This window comes from Miniopterus schreibersii (genome assembly GCF_964146895.1).
Source record: "Miniopterus schreibersii genome assembly, chromosome: 9".
In the NCBI taxonomy this organism is placed as follows: Eukaryota; Metazoa; Chordata; class Mammalia; order Chiroptera; family Miniopteridae; genus Miniopterus; species Miniopterus schreibersii.
The window spans coordinates 54,688,000-54,711,757 of record NC_138118.1 but is presented as its reverse complement, the minus strand read 5'-3'; the positions used below and the strand labels follow the sequence as shown (position 1 = coordinate 54,711,757).

The following is a 23,758-nucleotide window of genomic DNA, read 5'->3' as shown; positions in this document are numbered from 1 at the left end:
CTTTCTCAGCTATGAATGGTGCGAGTGACTTTCCAATAAAAGGACACTATGCTTTCCCAGTCTCCTTCCTACTAATTAAGGTGGTTTTTGGAAATGAGAGCTATCAAACATTCTCTGCATTCAGAATATAGGAACCCCCTCTTTCTTGCCTCAGAGCCCTATCTGGGCTAATTCTGGGCTGCTGTACAGATGTGGCTTAAAGAAACCAATATGTGTATTGTCATCTGGCCACAGAAATGGCCTGATATTTTCTAATCATTGTGATCCAGGAAAAAGTCCCGATCTGCTCACAACTCTCTAGGATAACAGTTTGCATTCAAAGTATGTATTGATGTAAAGAGAAGCACAGTCAGTTTCTTCCCACATTCAAAGTAGAAATGATCTGAAGTCAACATATTCAAGTTACTTGAAGAGATTAGGAAAGAACAAACCATTATCCACCATGCTGGAAAACCTTGATGGTTTTATTCTCAATAGCTTTACATTAATACAGATGCTTTTTATTTTGTGCTGAGAAAAACAACCTGTTACACAGAATGTAACTTTAATATACAGCATAGAAACTCATCCTAAATTAGTTACAACAAGAACCTACAAAAACTTTATAGGAAAAAAGTCACCTAATATTGCCACCATATTTTTAGTAGACGGACCCTGTCAGACCCTGTCACCAATGCTCAGCTCTGTAAACAATGGTTATTTCCACATTCTGGGGAATCGTTAATAATAGGGGCACGAAAATCAGCCTAAAAAGTCCTAGCACATCACTATGTACTGTACAGTCCTCAAAAATAATTTATTGTACTGTTTCTAAAAAAAGGGACTAGGGTTGTTCTTTTGCTCTGTTTCCATACTCCGGAGCTGCACTCGAGCACTTTTGTCTAACAGTCTAAAAACACGAGAACTGAACCGCAATCACAATCACAGAGATGAGGTGGTGGAGTCGAGGACTTCCCGCCCATTGCACACCGTCGGGACATACGTGCTTGCAGAGGCTGGAAAACAAAGGACAGAAAATTCAGTGTTAGACACATGGGCAACTTAGGTAATGGCACAAATAATACCAGTCACTCATTACAATTAGGTTGAAAACTCCTTTTAACTTGGCTTTCGAAAATGGTAAATGACTTACCACTGTATTAGGCCAACTTTCTAAGTATGCTCTACTCCAATTTAGTTTGCATCCTGCCACACACCTCCACTGGTGGCATACATCTTGAAGAGAGTTTATCAGCATAATCATTGTTGAAAGAAGCCACTTGTGGTTTTAAAATTAGCTTTGGTAATCTATAAACTGGTTAAAATACAACGCGCAAAATTGAAAGCTCATTGCAATTTTCTTAAAGATTGTTAGATTGATTACTATGTTCAATACCTTAATTAATTTTGTTCTCTCGGGGCAGGGATGGCTCTTGCAGAGTTCCACCAGTCATCTGTGACCCCCTCTGCCTTAGAGAAGGGCTTGGTATGTTCTCGTTGTTTAAGGGGACAACTTCAGTGAAAACTCTAGCAAGGGCTAGTGTACTGAGAACTTCAGTTTTGTAATAGTTCTCAGAAAGGAAGATATTCTAATGGGATAATGTACTTTTTAACGACAATAGTGTCAGGGTGTGAGTATAATATGGGTATGTATGGTCTTTCTTTTTACGGCACTTGGTTTTCCTAGATACAATTCATAGCTCTTGTTGTTTTGGAGGTTTTGTTTTTATTTAGAAATCTAGGTAGAGCTAAATTATATCCATTTCACCCTTAATTTCCCCCTTTTTTTTTCTAAATGAGGACTAAAGGAAAGAGTCCCATTCTCCATGGGACGAAACTATGTAGCCAAGAGAATCAGAGATAATTCTACATTACCTTTTAGAGCTGTTCATGGTCCATGCCTTGGCTTGTCTCTCTGGACATGTTCTGCCCAGAAGGAGCTGAACCTCTTGGCTACAGCCCAAGTCAAACTGACCAGTGAGCCGTCTAATTTAAGGGCATATCTCTCTGTTAATAATCAGACAAACTAATTTCAAGCTACATTGTTCATGCCTGAGAGTGGAAATATTCTTGCTCCGCTAAATTGCATTTTTCATTGGAATTTCTTTAGAGACAAAGGAGAAACTAATCATAAAATTTGAGATTACGTGGCGTTCAGTGGAGGATCATTAAACATCTTTGGGGCACTGAGGTCTTTCAGCAGGCCCACCACCAGGGTAACTACAGTCTCTAGATTTTGCATTTATTATTTAGTAGGTATGTGAGGAAATCTATGCAGTCAGGTCTGTATGGCTGCCTAAGGTTACAGCGGAGTCATGTGACATGCTAATTCTTTTGGAGATGTTTTCCTTTTATCAGTTTTAAGATGAGCTTCAATTTTCTTTACAATATGAGCCTACTAAAAGCTATAGTATTGGGGGGGGGATGGCATAATCTACATTTCCTGAAACTTCTACAATGAAGACATTTTAACACAATGTGTGCCAGATAAATACCTGATGGAAAGTGATAGTGATAATAATTCCACATGTGAGCGTTTTACTTGAGTCTTTGCAAAGTTTCTTCATATGTTTTATCTAGTTCTAGCTTCAGCAAAGTTAGGTAAAGCAAGAGAAAGAACAAGGTGAAGTTCAAACCACAGATCACTGGACACTGAGGACAGCACTTCTGGCCATTTAATATGTGCTTTCTGCAGCTTGTTTGTATCCAACTGTCAGCTCAACATCTCCATGTGGATGTTTAATAGATATTTCAGAATCAAGTGGCCAAAGCATCTGGGCCAACCTGGCATTATTTTACTCTTGGTGACTGTACTAGCTGCACCACTGGTATCTCTGTTTTCCACTCAGACTTCCCTGAAATTCATTCTCTGTGCAGCGGTGAGAGTATTTTAAAATTTAAAAATAATCACACACCTCCAGTGGCTTCCCTTGGTGCTCTTTTTACTCTGGTTTATAAGTCCCAGGGCGATTCAGACCATGCCTCTCTTTCTGTATTCGCCTAGTTCTACACTGCCCCCCCCCCCCCGCCTTTTCTGTTTTTGTCCTCAAACACAGAATATCTGTTTTTCAACTTCAGGCCTTTGCAGTAGCTGTTGCCTCTGCTAGGAATGTTTTTTCATTTCTTAATCACACGTCTGGCTCCTTCTTATCATCCACATCTGAATGTCACCTCCTGAAAAAAGAAGTCATCAGGCCACCTAATCTAAACTAGCTGTCCAGTTACCCTCTGTCATGTTACCCAATTTTAAAACTGATTGTTTTTCTTGCCTTTTTCCCCCTTTGGTTAATATCTTATACTCTTGACTAGAAAATATACAGGGGACTTTGCTTGTCTTTTCAATTATTTTGTCACTATTGTTGGTCATTTTCTATAAATATTTTTTGAATGATTGATTAAGTGGTTGCATTTAAAAGAGAGTAGGAACCAAGGGAAGTTTCAAGAAGGAAATAATCTCTTAACCTGAAGAAATGACCAGCAAGTGTGAGGCCTGTGGGCAGCCTCGTGTGGGGACAGGTAGGCCTTTCTGCTTCTTAAGCCACCTCGTGGCATTGACCACTAACCAGCCTTGCAGAGAGAAGCAGCTTGGGCTGTGAGCATCCCCTAGCAGGCATGCTGCCTTTGACATTTTGACTAATCTCTTCATCTTTTCCAAGATCAAGTTTTATTACTTCTGTGCAGGTTTTTCATTTCCAAAGATTGAAGAAGAATGAAGTGTCATGGGGGTAGGTCTAGGAGAACCAGGGACTGTATACTAATGCCCCCTCTGCCTACCTTAGACTAGTCCAACACCCTCTCTACCTGCATTTTAAATATATATATATTTTTATTGATTTTAGAGAAAGGAAGGGAGAGGGAGAGAGAGATAGAAACATCAATGATGAGAGAGAGTCATTGATCTTCTGCCTCCTTCATGCCCCCCGCTGGGGACTGAGCCCGCAACCCGGGCATGTGCCCTGACCGGGAATCACACCTCGATCTCCTGGATCCTAGGTCAGTGCTCAGCTGCTGAGCTACGATGGCTGGGCTCTACCTGCTTTTTTAAAGATTGTATCAGAAACCTACTGTGCTGTTTCCCATACTATTGTGAAACTTGGTGCACTGCTGTTCTTAAGTGTGTTCTTAGGGTCTGCTTGCTCACTGCATTCTAATATCTTAAAAGTGGGGGTATTTTGACTAGGTAAGTAACACATACAGGGGCTACAAAGATAGTTGCAGGGAACATCCTCAAGTTATAGTTTCTAATAACCTTGTACTGGGCATCCATGGACATCATTATGAGAGTTCACAAAATAACTGAATCATCTACCTGCTTCCTAGGGATATTAAAGGGAACACCCTATGTTAGAATGTCTAAACTCTTCGAGAGGAAGATAATATAAGTTCAAGGTCTTCTTACAAAGAGTAACAACAGCAAAAACACTCCCCAAACTCTTTCTGCAGCTGTTTTTTTCCCTAAGCACGTTTTAGTGTATTGAAGGGAATTGTAACTTGTATTTTCCTGCTGCTTTTTTACTGTTTCATCTGTAGCTTTTGCCAGTGCATTTTATTTTATTATGTAAAAAAATTCTCATTTTTGTACATGTCGCTGAATATAGTAGAAGAAATTACTCTTTTGTGAGTTTAGTATCTCAATTACTTTGCCTTTCATCAATATTTCACACATGTCTCCCATATTAGCCCATTTGTTATTCCCCAAGATAGTAAAATATGTGCAAGAGCAATGTAATATCATTTTTGTGTGTGTTTGCGATGAGCTTTTGCTATTATTCTAATGAAATTCTCACCAGATTTTTAATGGTGAAAGTTTAGCCCATGTTGTTAAGTGCAGTTAAGCAGATTTCTGTAATCATCCTTTATGTGAGAAATAAGAGGCTGCAGGCTTATTTTTGGCTTTTCTGGGAGTGGGAGTGAGGGATAGCTGTTGGTTACTCTAGGCTAAGGTGGTGCATTTTGCTATTCAAAATGAAATCTGAAGATAGCTGAAAAAGACCTAATAAGTTCCACCACTGATCACAAAAGGGCAATTCACACACATCGAAAAGCATATTTTGCTTTACAAACTTTGTAAAGCATCAGAGATCAATGCAGCCAAGTGGCAGCTTTGTCTTGCGCTGTGAAATCCATTTCTCTTCCACCAGTAATGCTTGGGCTGGCCAGGTTTTGGAGAAAATGGCCTTATTTTTTCAGGGAACTAGGCCTTCAGTGAGCGCTAAACATACTATTTAATAGATTCTTATGGAAGCCAAGTGTATTAGTCAATTTAGTGGCTGAGACCTGGTTCCTGAGAATCAGGGTGTTACTATAACTGTGTAATATATCAAACTTGGAAAACAAGAAAGCACATATTTACACAGACAGACATTCCACCAGTTTGTTCCCATCTGTTCCATTTCCTTGCTCCTAGTGACCCCAAATAATTTTTCCCAGCGTGTCAGCTTGTTTAGATATTTTAATGCTATGGTCATAGAATCCAACTTCCACCAGCTGTTTGTGGCCTGGTCTTCCTGCTTTATTAGTGAAGCTGTTTTCTGATTCATCACCTTAATTGTACCTGTGCTGGGGCCCCTTGGTCCCATTCCAGAAGTTCATCTGCTGATTAATTTATGTTGTCTGGACAGATGATGACACTACTAGTCCCTGGTTTGGTAGCCTTGCTATGTCAGAGGTTTCACCATGGAAGACAAAATCCATAGTTAAGAAATGTGGGCTAGATTCTCAGGGTAATGATCTTACACTGTTAACAGTAGATTTAAGGGGAAATCATATTCCTTATGATGTGGGATAAAAATCTGCAGACCCAAATGTGGAGTTAGACGTTAAATGCAAGGACTTCATTCAGTGATTCATTTCTTCTGAGACAAGATTCATAAAGAGAGAAAATGTGGCATGTGCCTTTTTTATAACCCATGATGCAACTTAATTACCTTATCAACAGAAATTCCAGTGGTCTCCAACTAAACCCCTCGATCCATTGCTGCCACTTCACGCCGTCAAGCTTGTTCCCCAGTTGTGCTCTTCTATTCTCTCCTCCCTCCCTCAAGAAGTGCAAACCCACGCTGGATATAAGTAACTTGTAACTGAACGGGCTCAGTAATTTTTTGTACTATGCTACCTTTTTGCTTTCTTCTTGCTTCCTCTCAGTTGCCCAACATCTCCGGTTTCTCCTCTTTTCTCTTCAGGCAAGGATCAGACACTCACTCACCCTGAGGCTCAAATGCCTAGTATGAGCTGTATGTGCTACTATGTCTGGGATCAAAGTCTGGAGCCAAAGTGTTAAACTCTAATAAAATAACATCAGACCTCAGTCCTCTTATCTAGTGGAGCTAATCTTGTTAGCTTCACCATTAAAGTATATACAGCACCTGAAAACTATCAGCTTTCATTGCTACCACCCTGATTTAAGCCACCAACATCTGGAGTATGTAATAGCTTCCTACATGATGTCCCTGACTGCTCCCTGTCTTATATTCTGCCCCCACAACGAAAATGATGCTTTTAAAGTCAGCTCATGCCACGCCTCTGATGAAACCCTTGAGTGTTTTCCCAGTTATTTTAATAGAGAATTAAAAGTCCTTACAGTGACCTCTGAAGTCCTGCATGGTCTGCTCCCTCTCTGTTCTCATCTCCTCTCACTTGCACACTTACTCATTTCTTTCTAGCCACATGTGCCTCTGTGATGTTCTTCCAACTTCAGACCTTTACATTTGCTGTTCCCTCTGCCTGGAATGTCTTTTCTCCAGATATGGATGGACATGATTCCCTTCATGCATTTCCTTCCAGTCTCTGCTCAAATGTCACCTTATCAGAGAGGACATGCCTGGCCACTCTATAAAAAAAAAGTAACTCTCTCTACCCCCAGTACACCTTATTTGTCTATGTCCCATATTATTTTCTGCACTTCACTTATCCACACCTGATACAATAAGTATTATAGGTTTCTGACTGTGCCGCCTCCCATCTGATTAGAATGTCAGCACTTCGAGTATATGGTTTGCTTGTTTTGTTCATTACCGTATCCCTAGTGCCTAGAGCTGTGCCTCGGCCCAAAAGTTTCTTCAATGAGTGAGTGAATTATCCATCATTTTGGTCACATTTACTTATTAGGGGTCCCTTTCTGTAAGTCTCTGAATTTATTCCGGGTAGAGAAGACATCTTTTAAAAAAATTTTCATATGATAGGGATTTTGTGGTATAAGCACACAGGTTTCCATTTTTGGATGTTATTCAGAGAATTTCACTTAAACAAAATGAAAAGGGAGTAGGAAGAAAAAATAGAGTAGCATAAATTCATATTAGACACTTTGCTTGCTTTCATGTATAGGCCGTATTTTATTATATACATAATTCCTTTTTAATTAACTTCATAGCTCTGATCATGGTACCATGTTTCCAAAGGCATTAATGAATTTGGGGTTCCATGGAAATGCATATGTCTAGCACCCCCCTTTGAGCTACTGAGTTTGTTACATTCAAATATATGGGACAGAAGGGGAACTGTACAATATAATTTAAGTCAAGAAAGTGATACTTGCTTTTAAAGAATTATTTAAGTGGAAGAAATTATATCTTTAATATAAACATTTATTTGGTCACCATTAACAATATTCCTTTGTTTTTATCAAATCATATTTTCCCAGGAGCTTTGTGGGTAGCCCCTCTGGAGTACTACACCTTCTCTATGTGCAGCCAGGTAAAGGGATCCTGGGGTCTCAGATGAACATGATTTATGTCATTGAGCTCCTGGGCATGGGCTTTGAGAGGAATGAAAGTCTGCATCCGCGCTGTAGAACAGGGTACTATCACGTGTGGTACTGAAGGGAAAACTTTTGACTTAAGAAAAAAATCTTTGAATTTTCAGATGCTAAGATTCTCATTGTCAGAATAGTCTGCCATGAATTTTGTAACTGAGCTGAGGCAGAAAATCCAGAGAGGCCAGAGGAGCCACAGAGCAGCTTTTGAGAGTTTTATCTGTGAGTTCAGTTATCAAATTCCTTATAGTATCTAATAGATAGGGCCCTGGTTATCTCACCTAGAAATGTGGTTATGAGAATAAATGATCCATAGCCTTTCCTCCAGCTCTAGTCTCTGGTCACTGCTATTAAGGAAGGTGGGCTATATTTGCTTGGGGAAACCCAGCAAAATATTAGAGATAAAGAGAAAATGATTTAAAAGTTACAAAAGAGCAGTTGTGAGACAAATACAATGGAAATGTTAAATAGAACACAGGAGAGGTATTAAACATCAATTTGCTAATATATCTAGGGTTACCTATTATAGCTCTCTATTCTCCCATCCTCAATGAGAGAGGGAATGAGAGGGAATGGAATGAGGTTCCCAGGAATGCTGTAGATGTTCCTTTCCAAAGGGAAAATGGGTTGACATGTTTCAGATTTGGGTGCTCTAGTATATTCATCCTGGAAGCAGAGGGAGTAACTTGCTGAATACTCTAGGCTCCTTGTGTGTTGGCCAGTGAGTATTTATGTTTATAACATACCTATGCCTATGGCAGGAAGACCCTCATTCAGTCTGTGTTGTCAAATGACTTGTTAATTTGCCTGGCCAGGGAGCACATGGAATCATTCTGGGACTCCCTGAACTGTAAAGTGCAGGCATATTATACTGTTTTTCTGGACTTGCACTGTAGAGAAGAAATTTGGGTGTTGTGTGCTATTTTTTTATTTTATAAAGTCATATTTGGGCTTGAAAAAATGGCTTGCCCTCTCCTAATTGGGGTATCTTCAAAGGCTTGGCCATTGATACATGCAAAGTCTGTTCTCAGGTACTGCTGAAGCTCTCTGGAAAAGTGTCCAGTGACTCTAAAAGGCTATTCACTTGACCTTTTTATATGACTGATTTCTTTTTATAATGTGAAAATTCTTTGTAATAAAGAATAATTCTCTTAATTGAGCAGTTCACACATTACCACCTAGACAAGTGACATTCTGCACAAGGTTTTGGCAGAGGAAATCAATCTCCACATGCCTATGGCTCCTCGGGGACCCAAGCCTGGGCATCATTACAGCAGAAGCCTCGTGGCTGATCTTAATGGTAATGACATGCATGTATGTGAATGATCACCATGAGCAAGAGAAACACACATCCCCATGGGAGAAAGTCTGTACATAATGACTCTGAAGGCTATTGGGCACACTCCATTTCTCACCTCTCTCTCCCCTGTTGATACCGATACAAACCCATATTAGTGACAACATCCTGACCTGCAGGAGTCCTATGAGGGTTTTATGCTGCGTAACTTCACATGCACACCCGGCTTTTACCTTCAAAGTTAATGCAGTTCTACTTACATTCGCAGCATCCCTTCTTGATTGCCTGTCTGTGGGAACCAGCTCTGGCAAGCCCCTTTGCTTCTAAAGCTGAACAAAATAAAGAATGACCTCTTTTCTTTCTCATCCAAATACAAAGAATGTTTGCTTATGTGTGTGGGTGTGAGAGCAGCATTACAAGCATGAGTTTTGGGTCTCTGAGTTATACGGCTATAGGAAAGAGCATTCCCAGTTTCAGTAAGTGTTTTCTGAGGGGCCAGGTGCTTCTGGGCCATAAATGCCTTCTCTGGAGGGTTCCAGTGGGAGCTGGGGAAATAACTGCACAGGGATGTGGCCACTGGAATCATGAAGCCAATGATGGCAGTTCAGAATGCCTCCCCCTCTCTGAGCCCCGTGCCAGCATCCTCTTTGAGGGTCATCTAAGAGGCCCTCCCTGCTCTGCACTGATACCAGTGGATAAAGTACACAGGATGGCTTAGAGTTTAAGACCACGATTTTCAAAATGTATTCCTTGGGTCACTTCCATTGAATCAGCAGGGGTATCTTTTGCTCCAGACTACATGAATCAGATGGGTGGGGCCTGAGAATCTCTACTTCAAAGAGTTTTTTTTCTTTTTACACAAATATTGAGAGTTATTGGCCCATGGGTACACATAATGGACAAAAGTTAATGTTTCCTTTATATTTATTATTTTGATTCCCACTGTGTATTGTTAATAACATACAACTAATATTGTTATGTTTTTGTTATTGTTAGCAGATGTAATAAACATTTCTCAAGTGGTGAGTTTTCTAAGATGCCCTTAAGGGTGTTCTTTCTTTTTTGAAAAATATTTCTTTGTTGATTTCAGAGAGAGGAAGGGAGGGGGAGAGAGATAGAAACATCAATGATGAGAGAGTCATTGATCGGCTGCCTCCTGCACGCCCCCCACTGGGGATCGAGCCCGCAACCTGGGCATGTGCTCTGATGGGGAATTGAACCTCGATCTCCTGGATCCTAGGTTGACACTCAATCCCTGAGCCACACCCAGCCGGGCAGGGGTGTTCTTTCTTCCATGCCTGCTTCTCAGTTTGGACATGCTTTTCCATCTCTTTGGAGCTACTGCTTAGCTTTAAAAATCCAATACTGATATTCTTTCTGCTATCAGCCACTTTAGGGGTTGTCAGAAAGCTCACCTAGGCCCCAAGGTGGTGTGATATTTTCGCTACTCTCTTTCTAAAGAATTAACTGGGAATTAATGTGGCTGCACCTTCCAGTCTAGGTGATTTCTTGGCATTACATAGCATTAGTGTGTCAAATTGATGTAATCCCTGGTAAGAGTGAAGGACTGATTAATTTAGAATCTGGAGAGTATTTTCATAACAAAAATGGCCACAAATTCTTTGAGATGTGGGCTTAAATCTGGGCAGGCTTTGTCGTGCTCTCTATGATCCCAAGTGGTAAAGCATCCTGCCAAAGTGCCAAGTGTCAGAGGGAAACCTCTAGGTCAGTTCAGCCTCAGTTGATACTGCAGAAGGACTCCAGTCACAGACTTATAGAGCATGTGAACTGCTCAGCCAACTCTTGCCTGAATTTCTGACCCACAGAATCATGAGAGATAGTAAAAGAGTTATTGTTATAAGCCACTAAATTTGGGGGCTCTTTGCTCTGTGGGAATAGATAGCTAGTGTGTATGTGGTGGTTGTGGTGGTTTTTACGTCTGGAGGGAGTTAGACAACCAGCAGCAATATCAGTAACAATAATAACCTAATACAATAAAATGCCTGCATAATACTTGTCAGAAGAACAAAACTTAAGTACAACCTAAGTAAAACATATGCTTTACCTAATGAATTCAGAGCAGTTTAAGGAGTTTAACTAATTTATAAAACAACATATTTCCCAGTATTTAGGAGGGAAATGGGTATAAATTGAGCTGAATATATAATGGAGGAAACAGGCACTGAGATATTAAACCAGTTGCTTAAATTTTTACCACAGTTGGTCAGTAAAGTGTTTATACACAGAACTAGATCTCATAGGTCAGTGGCTTTCATACTTTTTTGATTGCAATTCACAGCAATAAATGTTTTACGTGGACCTGGCACATATGCATAAACTCTGGAGCAAATGTCATGAAATACTACTTACCCTTATTACATATAATACACTCTAAGATATTTTATTCTACTTTTTTAAAATAAAATGCTGACCAATATACTGAATAAATTTCATGACCCATTAATGGGTTACATCTTACAGTAGGGAAGAGACTTCCCTAGACACTGAGCTTCACGGGACCAGGGATTCTGTCCTGTTCACCACCGTTGTTTACAGGTGCTTAGAAATTTCTGATGTATAAAAGATACTTAAGCACTTAATGAATGAATTTTATGACAATAATTCCAAATTATTAAAATGTGAGGGTATCAATCACAAGTGTAGAAAGACAGTGTCAACTCTTGAATTATTTTATATCTTTGAGTGTAACTTCTATTTTCTCACCTATAAAATGAAACTTGTGGTATGTAGTACTCATGGGATACAATGGACCCACAAATATAAAACAATTTTGAATTAAATGTATAAAATTACAAATGTATTTGTTATTTATGCATTTTGAGATGTCTAGAGATATCAAATAAATACTTCCCTTTGTTACTTTAATACCACTTCACTAATTTAGATTACTTACAGGAAAACTGAAAAATGAGGTCTAAATTTAGAATTTTTAAAGAAGAAATTTATTTAAAATTTTATTGACTAACAAAGCAGTCATAAAATTTTGGGCTGAGTCGAGGCCTACCTTGAAGCATTAATTGAGCTACTAGCAGATTCGTATACTAAGTAAAGCTTAAGACAGTCCATTGCAGTCAAAGTGCATTGTTTTTGTAAATAAATATTTCTGAAGTTGTGAAGAGACACTTGGTTGGGTAAAGTGCCCTTGTATCCTTTTGGGAATTTATTGATTCCTAGAGTATGTATTACAAAATGCCACCATTTCTAAATTACTCAGGTTTGGATGTATGAGATTTTCAACAATGTCTGTGGTAGATTTACAGACTTTGTTAAATTGTTTAAATAGCAAAGAAGAGCTCCAAGCTATCAACAAGATTATTTTTACCAGGGCTGAATCTAGCCTTACAGTTTTGGGTAACTTTCCTTTTGTTCTTCCTGTAGAGCCTACCAAGTACCCACCCTCATGGGAGCCTCCCCAGCTTGCATTCTGGGTGAAGTAGCATGATATAGCAGTTTGGTGCACTGGTTTTGGAATCAGAGAAACTGACTTTAAATTCTGGTTCTGCCACCTTCAATATGTGTGACTCTGGGTAGGTTTCTTTATCTCAAAGGGTTGTGAGCATGAAATAAGATACTGTACACACACACATGTATTAAGTATTTAACACAATGCCTAGCACACAGAAAACAATGAATGGTAGTTCCTGTTAGGTGTTATTGTTAATTATTGCCAGTTATTTCTTGTTTGCTTAAGAAACAAGCAGGTTCCTCTAAGATCCAAGGAAAATTACTTCACAAGTTTTACCATGTTCTGGGGCTCAGCCATGTGATACCTGGAAATGTAGCTGAAAAGACAGCAAGGTACCCCTAGAGCAGGTTTCAAGGAGTGGTGAATGCAGTGCACCACTGAACATGGGCCATCAGGCATCAGTCTTTCCTTTGTTTGCTGGGGGAAGAGCTGCCCTGTTCAATTTTAAACTTTGTTGGAAAAATTGGGCCACTAATATGATTGCTCACTCTGTGATGCTGAGCTATTTTGAAGTATCCTTTCTAATTGACTTGAGGCAAAATTGTGAAGTAGTCATTTGTCTCTGTCACTCCAGTCCTCCTTCCTCCTCTCCCGGCTCCACTCTTTCCGCCTCATTTTTCTGTCAGTGAATTTCTGCTACTTCATATCATAGATGAGCTGAAATGGCTTAAAGGTAGTCCCCTTTAGGTATACTTGTGCTTTAGAGGATGCTAAAGAATTACACAAATGATTCTCTAAGGATAGCGTTTCAGATATTTGCAGGCCAATGGAAGAGAGTTTTGGACTGGGGAGTTATCCTGGTAAGCCTTCAGTTCAAACTGCCTTCTCCGTTGGTTCTCAGCTGAAAAAACATTGTGTCACTGAAATAGAGGAAAATCTATTCCAGTATTTTTCAAGATGTGCTCTATGGGATGATAGTTGCTTTAACTATTATCAAGTACTTTTAAGAAACTCTGTAAATAACAAAGTTAAAAAGCTTTCCTTGCTGTAGAGATTCTCAAAACCTTTAACATGCTCAGGTTAAAAGAGGTACTTGGAACTTCCAAGGGGGTGTTTAGGATGTAAGCATTTTCCATCTTACTTGATTATCTAGCTTCCTCTTTTAATTTTTCATGAAGCAACTTCAGTGTTTATGTGACACAGCACGTACTTTACAGAGCACCAGTCTAGTCCAACTCTCTAGGACAAGTAAACCGAGGCAGGGAACAATAAAGTGATGTGCTCAAGGTTTCCTATTGAACTGATTGCAGAGTCAGGGCTAGAAACCAGGCTCTCTGACTCCACAGCCTGGTCAAAAATCCTACTTACAGTTACAGATCTAATATCTATCTTCCCTGCTGGATTGTACATACTGTCAAAACAGGAGCTTGGACTCTTCTGCTCACCACTGTATCCATAGCACCCAGCACAGTACCTGGCACACAGTGGTTGGACCAGTACTTACTACAATAGAATTGAGATTTTTCATGGGGATGGACATATGTTGTCTGTTCCCATCTATGTCCATTGCTTCCCCTCCCAGCCTGCTCCCCACTACAATGCTGTGTATGAAGGGGTCAGTGCCAGGTTCCATACTTACACTGAGAATATGTGGTCCCAGTTCCGCTGACACTGAACCGGTTGAGGTGCAGTCTGTGCGTGACCACATTCTTCTGGGGTTGGAACAGGACGATGTGCACCTTGGGTGCAAACAAACAGCCCAGGACCACGAAGCCGCTTAGGCTAACAGAGATGCACATGGTTGTCGTCTGCACCTATAAGAATAAGTTGCCTGGTTAAGGGTCTGGCTGTAAATTCCATCAGGTGGCTAACTAAAGAGAGAACTGAAAAAAGACCAAATTAAAAAACCCCAAATCATCCACAGTTGTATTCTTATTATAGACAAACCAATGCAATGATTATATTGGATCTTCCAAGTGTGAGATGTTCATGGAAACATTGCTCAGGATTTGTAAGCAAACACTATTTGTATTGGGTGCTCCTGAATGCTTGCCAAGACTTCACATCGATTTTCACGTTTTGCTTGTTTTTTCTTTATATTTGTATAAAAACATTTCTGCAGAATCACTGAATTCAAATAGTAAAATGCCAATATTCAATGATGACCTGGTTAGATTGCTGACGGTTTCAGTCAATCAGCTTGGCTTGTTTAAGGTTCACTATATTAAGAACAAAGTCGGGCCCTTTACATTTTTCTCTCTGTCTCTGTTGCTGAGAGCCCTGCCTATTAGCTATTGGTTTTCCTAGTCAATATTGGGGGACACTATCAACTTTCTTCAGGAGTACCCATTCCTTTAATTACTTCATTGGCATCTCCCTGGAATTTTGATACATCAGGTACTCACTGTTCGATTTTTTTGTTCTCTAGGCTTCTATACACCCATCCTTGATCAATGATTTTCACTGTCTCCCTCTTTACTTCCCCTGAAAGTATACCTCAGAACTAGGTTTTATCACTTCTTCTTTTTATTCTCTTGCCCTCACTCTTCATCTTCTCTGATTTCATCATTTGTCCTGGTTTCAGCTCCCATAGATTTTTGAAAAATCCCAAATTAGATTCTACATATTTTATCAGTCTCTGTACTGAAAAATGGAAATTAATTATTTCTTCTATAAGTTTCTACTCAGAGTAGCTATGGTAAATCCTAGAGTAATTTTATATTTCTCTTTCCTTTTCCCCCCAGACAAAGCTATTACCAGATAGCATAATTCCTTATAACTTAAAGTGTACAACTTTCTTCTTTAATCAAGGAAAGCTGAAGGCTGAACAATTACCTGGAGAAGCCACATAACTTTAGAAGGCTTCATTCTGTTTTTGATAAAGAAGAAATTCAGGTTATACTTGTAACATGATTCTTCAGACTCTAGTTTTACTTTAAATGCTGCAAATATGATCTATCCTAAGAATTTTATTTTATTTTATTTTATTTTATTTTGTTTTGTTTTGTTTTATTTTATTTTATTTTATTTTATTTTATTTTATTTTATTTTATTATTTTATTTTATTTTTCATCCTAAGTATTTTAAAGTGCTTATTTCCCTTAACCAGTCCAGTACCCTCCAACTTGGTCCTAAATTGCTAAAAAGCTCTTTTCTCTTTTGTCAACTTCTCAGAAAAGAGTTTACCATCTAATTCCATGATGTAAAGCGATCTATGTTATTTAAAAGTGAGTCCAATTCCTGGCATAATTTGTTTTTTACATATATGTATCATATGATATTAGAACGGTACTCTTCTCACCTTGGTTTTAACTTTGGAGCCAATATGAGAGATTACAGATATCATAGTGAGGGTGAAATAAGTTCAAATGTGCAAATTTTCAAGGAAACCTTTTCTAGAAGCACTTCTATAACTTTGAAACTCCTCACACACTTTGAGACGTTACAAGGAGAGAAGAGAAGAGGGTTTTATGAGGGGAATATCTAGGAAAAAGCTGTGCTGTGTGTCCTATACTCTCCCATCCCTTAGAGGGACTGTGCCTATCTTCTCACTTAAATTCTAGAGAGCAGTGCCTCGCTGGCAATTCACAGAAGGTTTGAGGTTTTTCTGCAGGAGGATGCCCTGGCTTGGGGCCTGATTCCTGTCATGGAAATCTAGAAGGTGAGGAAAGGCTAATTACTCTTGCAGCAGAGCACAGTGACTTGCTACTGTATTGAAATAGTCCTTTACTCTAAGAATTTATCAAAGCAAAGGGTTTGTAAGTGGTATGCATGGAAAAGATGGGCGACACTATAAAGAGTCACCATGGAATAGCCTTGGAATCACGTGGGACAGCCTGGAGTTCAAGAGAGAAGTTGGAGGGGCATATATATAGCTGGATGTCCTGGGACTGAGCATGGAGCCACAAAACAGAACCCAGAGAATTGCCAGCCAACTCACTCAAGGACCTGCAGGAGAAAAGGGCCAGCGGGAAACTTCTGAAGATCACATGAAAACACTCTCCCAAGTATTCCTAGGATGTGTCTTTAACCACCATGGACTTGGAGATTATAAAGCCATCGAGCTACATGAGAACTGTCCTACTTTTCCCTTACGCCTCTTTAACCGGGGCTGAGAGGGAAATAGCAACTGGTGTATCAGGGAGTGTGAGCAGAAGAAAGGAGAAATCAACTGCTGCAGGCTCTCAGCCCGAGGCAGACCAGACCTCAGGAGAAATGAGATTTAATGGTAAGTTAAGATATGGTTTTGATAATTGCACAGAACTAGGCATTTAAAATTTCCACTGAAAATGACAGTAGGACCGTATGTTACCTAAGGGCACAAAGATTCATAGGCCTACCACGGCCGTGAGCGTTTTCATTCACTGCTCCATCCCCAGCACCAGAATGGGGCCTCATGTGTCGGGACGCTCAGTGTTGGAATGTGTCCCCTGGAATCTCCATGCAGGGGTGGGGATGATTGCTCTCACTAAATACCAAAGGGACAGTGGGAGGCAGAACTAAAATTGCACAGTGGTCATAGTCTATGCAGCATATAATTCAATATACCTGTTTTAAATATGACACCTTTTAATTTTTTTTTTTACAAATCCCAGGTATTTGCCTTATAGTTTCAGTTGTCCAGTTTCTTCAATAAGTCACACTGTTAAAGGCCTGTGTTTATCTATAATTCTTTTTTTCTATCTCTTTGTATACTCCATGCTGCTCTGTTTCATCTTCCTCAAACTCCTAGCAACACCCGAGATGGTTAATCTCTTCCTTCTTTTTGGCTTCCTGGACACATCCTTCCATCACTGACTGGTCCTTGTCTTAATTTTCTTGGTTGACCTTTTCTCTCCTATCTGAACTTTAGGTGCTAGAATGTCTTAGACCTCAGTTTTGGACTCTCCTTTTCAACCGTCTCATCAATTTCCGTGGCTTAAGTACCCCCTCTGTTGACGTTCAAATATTTATTACCAGATCCAACCTATCTTCTGGGCCTCCAGACTTACGTATCCAACTGCCATCTTGACATATTGTTTTGGATATGTAATAGACATATCAGAATTAATCTGCAAGCAAAACTTGATCCCTGTCTCCAAGTGTCTCCATTTGATAACTGGCACCAAGTGCCACCTAATTGTGTAGGCCAAAAACCTGGGAGTTATCCTTGATTTTGCCATTTCCCTACACCCACATGTCCAATCCAACAGTAAATTCTGTTGGTTCTTTCAGAAGATATTTCTCTATGTTCTTTTGTGCTTCTACATGTCTTTCAAGCAGAGGCCCTGACTGCCTTTGTTCTGGACTTTCTTTTTTTTCAAGTATAATTTGTATAGCAAAAAGCCTTAGAAGATATAGTGCCTACCTATGGAGAAAAGAGCCAGCAGATCATCTATTATAAAAGATCCAGCTTCCCTAATGTCCCAGTTCCTTCCTTGTAACACAACCACTGACTGTGCAGCCGTAACCCTGCCCAGTGTGCAGAGCCTGTGGGAAATGGAGCTCAGGAAATCAGAGCCAATGCTGACACCTGGCTGTTGCTACTGCTTTGAGTCATAAAGCTCTTTTTGGCAGCGTCAACAAAACTGTGGCAGGCTAACATGTTACCTTGTAAGTATAGTGGAATCTCAGACTCTACGTCTTTGACAGTTTTGGCAATGAGACCGGAATGGCTTTTTCAAAGAGGAAGTAGGAGGGCCTTATGGGCTGATAAATAGGATTTGTGAGAAGTCCATGGGAATCAGTAGCAAACATGTTGACCAAATTGAATGTCAATCAAGCAATAAATAGTGGTCCACCTTATTGCCTATTAATGAGGAGGATTTGGGGAGGGGGTCCCAGTCGGGCTGAGTAACAGGAGGTAGGCTCAGCTAGAGCTGCTGGACTGGTGCTGTATTGTTGCTCACTCTCCTCTGGGGGTGGGAGTGAATTTCCTCCCTAGTCTGATTCAGGTCCTCCCAATTATAACAACTAGCACTAAAATTTTTCCTGGGTGGGCAGAAAGTTGTGCTTCCTTTCATGTAAAAGTTGCAGAGACATGCACCTACACTGAGCATGAAAAGAGGGACCTTCAGAGAAGGCAGAAGCCAGGCGAATCATTTGAACTTTGGCTGGTCCCCTTTGGGAGAGGAGGGGGCAGGGCACACAGTGCTTATTAAGAGGAATGCCAACAGCTGAGCTCTCTTAGTGCTCACCCCCTGCTGAGGTCTCTTATGCCAAATTTAGATGCATTGCACTGAGGTCTCTTAATGCCAAATTTAGATCCATCGCAAGATGACAAGGTCTCAGTTTTTTGCAGTGGAACCTGGATGCAAAAAAAGGAGCTTCAGTGCTCTCTGTGAGATTTCTCTGAAACGGAAAAATTCTCTGAGAAACCACAGATAAAACACTCACTAGTATTTGGGCTCTTACTGACCTGGATTAGGTTTAAAATACTGACAAGGTGCTGCACTAAAGAATGAGAAACTGATGCAGAGGAATATAAGTAAATTCTTGCATTCAGCTGTACACAGGAACACTTCCCGAGACCTTATGTTGAAACCAGGCAAGACCCTAAAAGATGTTATCATGAGAAGAGAGTAGATGCCCTGGATTAAGATGGACTCCAGGTAGCTGAAGTGCACAGAGCATGTGCCCAGGCAGAAAGCATCTGGCTCTGGCTTCTGAGTCAAGGGGTCCTCAAAATAGAATGAATAGCGACAGTAATGTTGATCTTGCCATCCAATGCTCAGAAACATTGGACTTTCGTTTGGTTGAGCCATGAGTAATTAAGGCTTAAAAGTGAAAGCCCACGTGCCTGGCTTCCTGGCACAGGGCTGCTCTCTCCCTCCACACTGCCTGATTCCTCCTCACTCTCCAACCTGCTTTTGGCTACTTAGAGGGGAAAGATGCTTAAGGATAGGACCTAGGTCTCCCCATTCCCAAGGGTGGCTGAAGCCCATAAGCACCAGACCCAGTATGCTGGAAAACTTTGGGGAAGGAAGAGCTTGAATTTTTAAGCTCTGTTGGTGACACCAAGTCACCATCCTACCCAGACCTGTTAGGGGGAGGTAGAGTTGGGGCCAGAATGAGGCAAGTGAGGCACTTGCTTGAGATGCAGATTTAAGGGGGCAACAAAAACTCAGTAACCAAGATGAATGTTTTATTGCAGTATTAAAAAGAAATAAACCTTCATGCTAAAAATCCATGATAAACACAGCACCCACATTTTCAAGGACGGGATCAGTAACCGTGCTGTGATATATTTAATCTTAAGGCAAAAAGAATAATTAGCAATACTGATCCTGCTCTGTCACTCCCTATGCAGGTGTCACCTAGCCCGCTTTGCATTGCCTAGTAGAAATTAGAACTTGGGGAACCTACTAAGTCCTGACACTTTGGTTACAGGGATGGCTGTGAGTAACAAAGTCCTTTGTGAATTCTTAGTCTCCACTCTTCTCCAGCATCTTTGAAATTGTGGCAGGCTAACTTGTTAGATTGCAAGATGGGTAGAAACCCTTCACAGTTCTTGGCAGGTTCTCTTTTCATTGTTAACGTCCTAGCATCGGCTCTGACTGGAACACATACTATAGTCACCTAACCAGTCTCTCCACTCCTGCTTTTGTTTTCTGTCATATAATCAGTATCTTTAGAAGCTTGACATTTTTTCTCTAAAATGTGAGATCATAAAATATGAGATATTAAGGTCCTCTGCTTAAAACCTTTCAATGGTTTCTTTCTTTCATACAGAATAAAATCTGTATTTTTGCTATAGCCTATAAAGTCCAACATGATTTAGCTCCCCTGACTACCTCTCATATAAAATCACTCTTTCATTTGCTCATTAAACTGTGGCCATATATACTTTTCTCTTCTAAGACATTTTGCCTAGAAGTGTTTGTACTTGCTATTTCTTCTGTCTAGCACATAGAATTCCAATGCCTGGCTCTTTCCCATCCTTCAGTGGGGTATTATGAAATAGGCACTAGTAGGGGTGGCAAACATTTTTAAAAAGAATTTGAGATTCAATATATGTTTTAAAAAATCTTCAAAATAGCCAACATGGGAAAAATCAGAATTTCTCTGTATTTGAAACTTGTCAAAGTCCTGGAATCATCTCTGAAGTCTCTGACAACTGTAGGTTAAGTACTTCAGCTGCCATAGTGCTCAAATATGTTTGGAAGACATGAATGAACAAAACACTCAGTAGTTACTCTTAATTAATAGCTTTATGGGCAATTTCCACCTAAACATGGCCTAGTTTTTATTTACACCATTTAAACTATGTATTGGATCACTGATGATTCAGTTTGATTCTTACACTCTCTGGGATGGTTTTGTTGTAACACAGAAGGAGATGGCCTGGATATTTCTCAAAGATCATTTGAATTTTCAGATTTTTACCCAAGGTCTTGCTTGCTTTGTCTTGGGTGCCTAGAATAGCTTCAATTAGTTCTGGTTGTCCTAGGCTCTGCTCTATCAATTCTAGCTTCTGTATTGAGGATTGATAAGCTCCTAGTATAATGTGAAAGGCATGCATTTGGGTCTGAAAAACATGTCCTACTATTTCCTAACTGTACCACCTGGAAAATTAATTATCCTCTGAGTCTGTTTACTCATCTTTTCAGTGGATAATAAAATTTGTTTTCCAGGATGCTAATGAGGATTAGTGTGAGCTCATGTATACAAAGCGTCTAGCAGCGTAAGGTCTCAGAGTTGATCAGAAAAGGTTTGTTCCTTTCTTTCCCTCTTGCCTTTACCTCATGTCACCATTTGCCTGAGCAAACAACCAACAAAAGAAAACAAGAAAAAACTTAAAAGTTGCAAGAACTCAAAGCCCTTAAACACTATTTAAATGAATTCCTCTGCCTGGTACAATCTGACCAAGTTGCCAGTTCCCATTAGTCTCTCACTAGATACCCCCTAAACCATCTTCCACTTAAGTATGACCAATATTATACTGTGTCCTGCTTGGTTCATTTCTGTCTTGTCTCAAGAATATTCCCTATATGCTCTATATTCTCCAACTACTGTAATTGCACTTGCTCACCAAGGTACCAGGTGAAATCCCATCTCTTCAAGGAGTGTTCCTGGAAAGACCAAGCTCTTACTAATCCAACTTTTCTTTGAAACACATAGGAATTTAAGAGATTGTATCACCAATTTAATTATAAACTCTTCTGTGTTAATCTTGAATTCTTTCATGCTAGTTATTTTTTCCCAGCTAGGATATGAGATTTTTGAACATTGGAATAATGCTTTAGATTTATTTATAACTCACAGTGGGTTTCAAAGTATTGAGTCATAAACCCTGATGACTTTTTGATGCCCAAATTCCTTGTAGCTGCCTTTAAATTATTGGATGCTTTTCTAATGCTGCTGATTCTATCAGAGCCACAGGGTTTCCCTCTGGGAAATTTTAAATCTCAGTCTTCTTCTGGAATTTCTAGAATAAGGGTCCCAAGTTCCAAGGCTTTAGGATCCATGCAGATTCATAAGGAGAGTTGGATGTAAGAACTCAGGGATTGGTGGGAGTGCAGGCAACAGGAGTGAGAGTGCCCTCTCTGCAGGCATAGCGCACCACTCTGGTCTGGCTGAATGTTGCATGTAGAAATTTGAGTCCACATGTTTTACTTTGATGAGAGAAGCCAAAAATCTGGATATTTACATAAAATTTCTCAATTTTCTAACTTTGAAAAATATTTCAATGAATTTCAAAATAGTGCAGGCCAAACTAAAGCTATCTGTGCAACAAGAAGAACATGTGATTCATTAGAGCAGTGGCTTTCAATTTTGGTTGCAAATGAGAGTCACTTGGGGAACTTTGAAAAATCCTGATGTCTAGGCCACAGATCAGGCCAACTAAACGAGAATCTCTTGGGCTGTGTCCCAGGTATCAATATATTTTTTTCAAAGCTTACCCAGTTGATTCAGTGTGCAGTCTAATTTGAAAACTCCTGTGTTGCAGGCTCCAGTCTACCTTTTTATTTCTTCTGTAAATTTAGGATTGGCATTATTTGTAAGGAGTAACTGAGGCCTATGATGATCTCACTGTGATTGATGCCTTAATTAGCATGGACCTTAAAACACTCAACCGGATAACATCTGCCCCATTTGCCTAAGGACTTCTGCCATGTGGTGAAACTTCTGGTATCTTCAGCTTATTCCATTTAGTCAGTTGATCTACATTGCTATCATAGTAAAAGGAAAAAAAATCATATTTTTATGTTTTAGAAATAAATGCTAAGTCATTCAGTAAAATTAAATTTTTAGAATGCTATTTGTTTACTTTCAGTAGTGTTTTCTGCTGTATGTTTTTAATTAACTTTTTTCAGAATAAAGTTTCATGTATCCAGGATAAAATAATTAACATTGTAAGTATTTTGCTGTCCCAATATCCCAAATCACGTCTGCTAAGAATGGTTTCCTAAGAACTTAAAAAAAAAAATCCTTACAGATCTAGAGGAGTGAATGTATACATGAAGACAAAAGATAAAAATGAGGGCATTAAAATACATTAACTATGATTCTCCATTTTAATCCCCACACTCTAAAGTTTCAAATTCCCCTGTGGTTCAAATAATCTGACCTTTGATTTTACTATTTCAATTCTGATGTTTTCTTCTCTCACAGAGTTTTTAATAGATAATCTTAGAAACCCTCACCATAACTCCAGCATTGAACTTAAGGTCTTTATTTTCTTGCTCTTCCTTTAATGTAGTCCATGAGTTTTAGTCACATGATTGTGAATAATTTAATAAACTAGGTACATTAAGTATTGCCAGTCTCTTGATCCCTTCCTTTAAATAGCTTTGTCTTTTTTTTTTTTTTTTTTTTTTGAGCTGCAATATTCAAGATTTTGGTAATGTAGGAATTGCTGATAAACAGAAGATTTGGGGACTATTACAGCCTACAGAGGCACATTTTGTGAAATCATGATGTAGCAAGAAAACCATTATGCCTCTGGAAAACTTTCATCTGTGATAATTTGAGAAATATAGAGAATGAAATCCAATTGTCTTAAGAGAAAAAAATTCTTATATTTGCTCACTGGGAGATATTAAAATCAGAATTATAAGTGCAAAAGCTACTGATGGATGGTTTTAACAACTTGAGAAATTATGATGGAATGATGAACTATTTCTTTCAGAAGAAGTGGTGATTATATTGAAGCCTAGAAATTTGAACTATATATTACTAGACTATATGAATAATGACTTAATTAGGTTACTCAGATATATACAGTAAAGATGATAACTAGTCCAAGGATTATATATACATATATATACTCCTTATGTCTACAGGAACTAAAGTTATAGAAAAAGTACAGCAAATTAACATTGAA

General features: G+C 39.4%; 1 protein-coding gene across 7 annotated transcripts in view; it reads right to left on the bottom strand.

Annotated features, from left to right (window-relative positions):
• Positions 1-437: 437 nt before the first annotated feature.
• GRM3 (glutamate metabotropic receptor 3) overlaps positions 438-23,758 on the bottom strand; it is a 207,274-nt gene continuing 183,953 nt past the window's right edge. For 4 of the 7 annotated variants that reach the window (XM_081147569.1, XM_081147570.1, XM_081147574.1 and 1 more), the window contains 3 exons: positions 14,093-14,267; positions 9,287-9,355; positions 438-995 (listed from right to left, as the gene is read on the bottom strand). In XM_081147569.1, coding sequence (XP_081003695.1) covers positions 922-995; positions 9,287-9,355; positions 14,093-14,267 — 318 coding nt within the window. In that variant the 3' untranslated portion in view covers positions 438-921. The remainder of the gene's footprint in view (positions 996-9,286; positions 9,356-14,092; positions 14,268-23,758) is intronic. The other 3 variants (XM_081147572.1, XM_081147575.1, XM_081147573.1) reach the window with 1 other exon arrangement.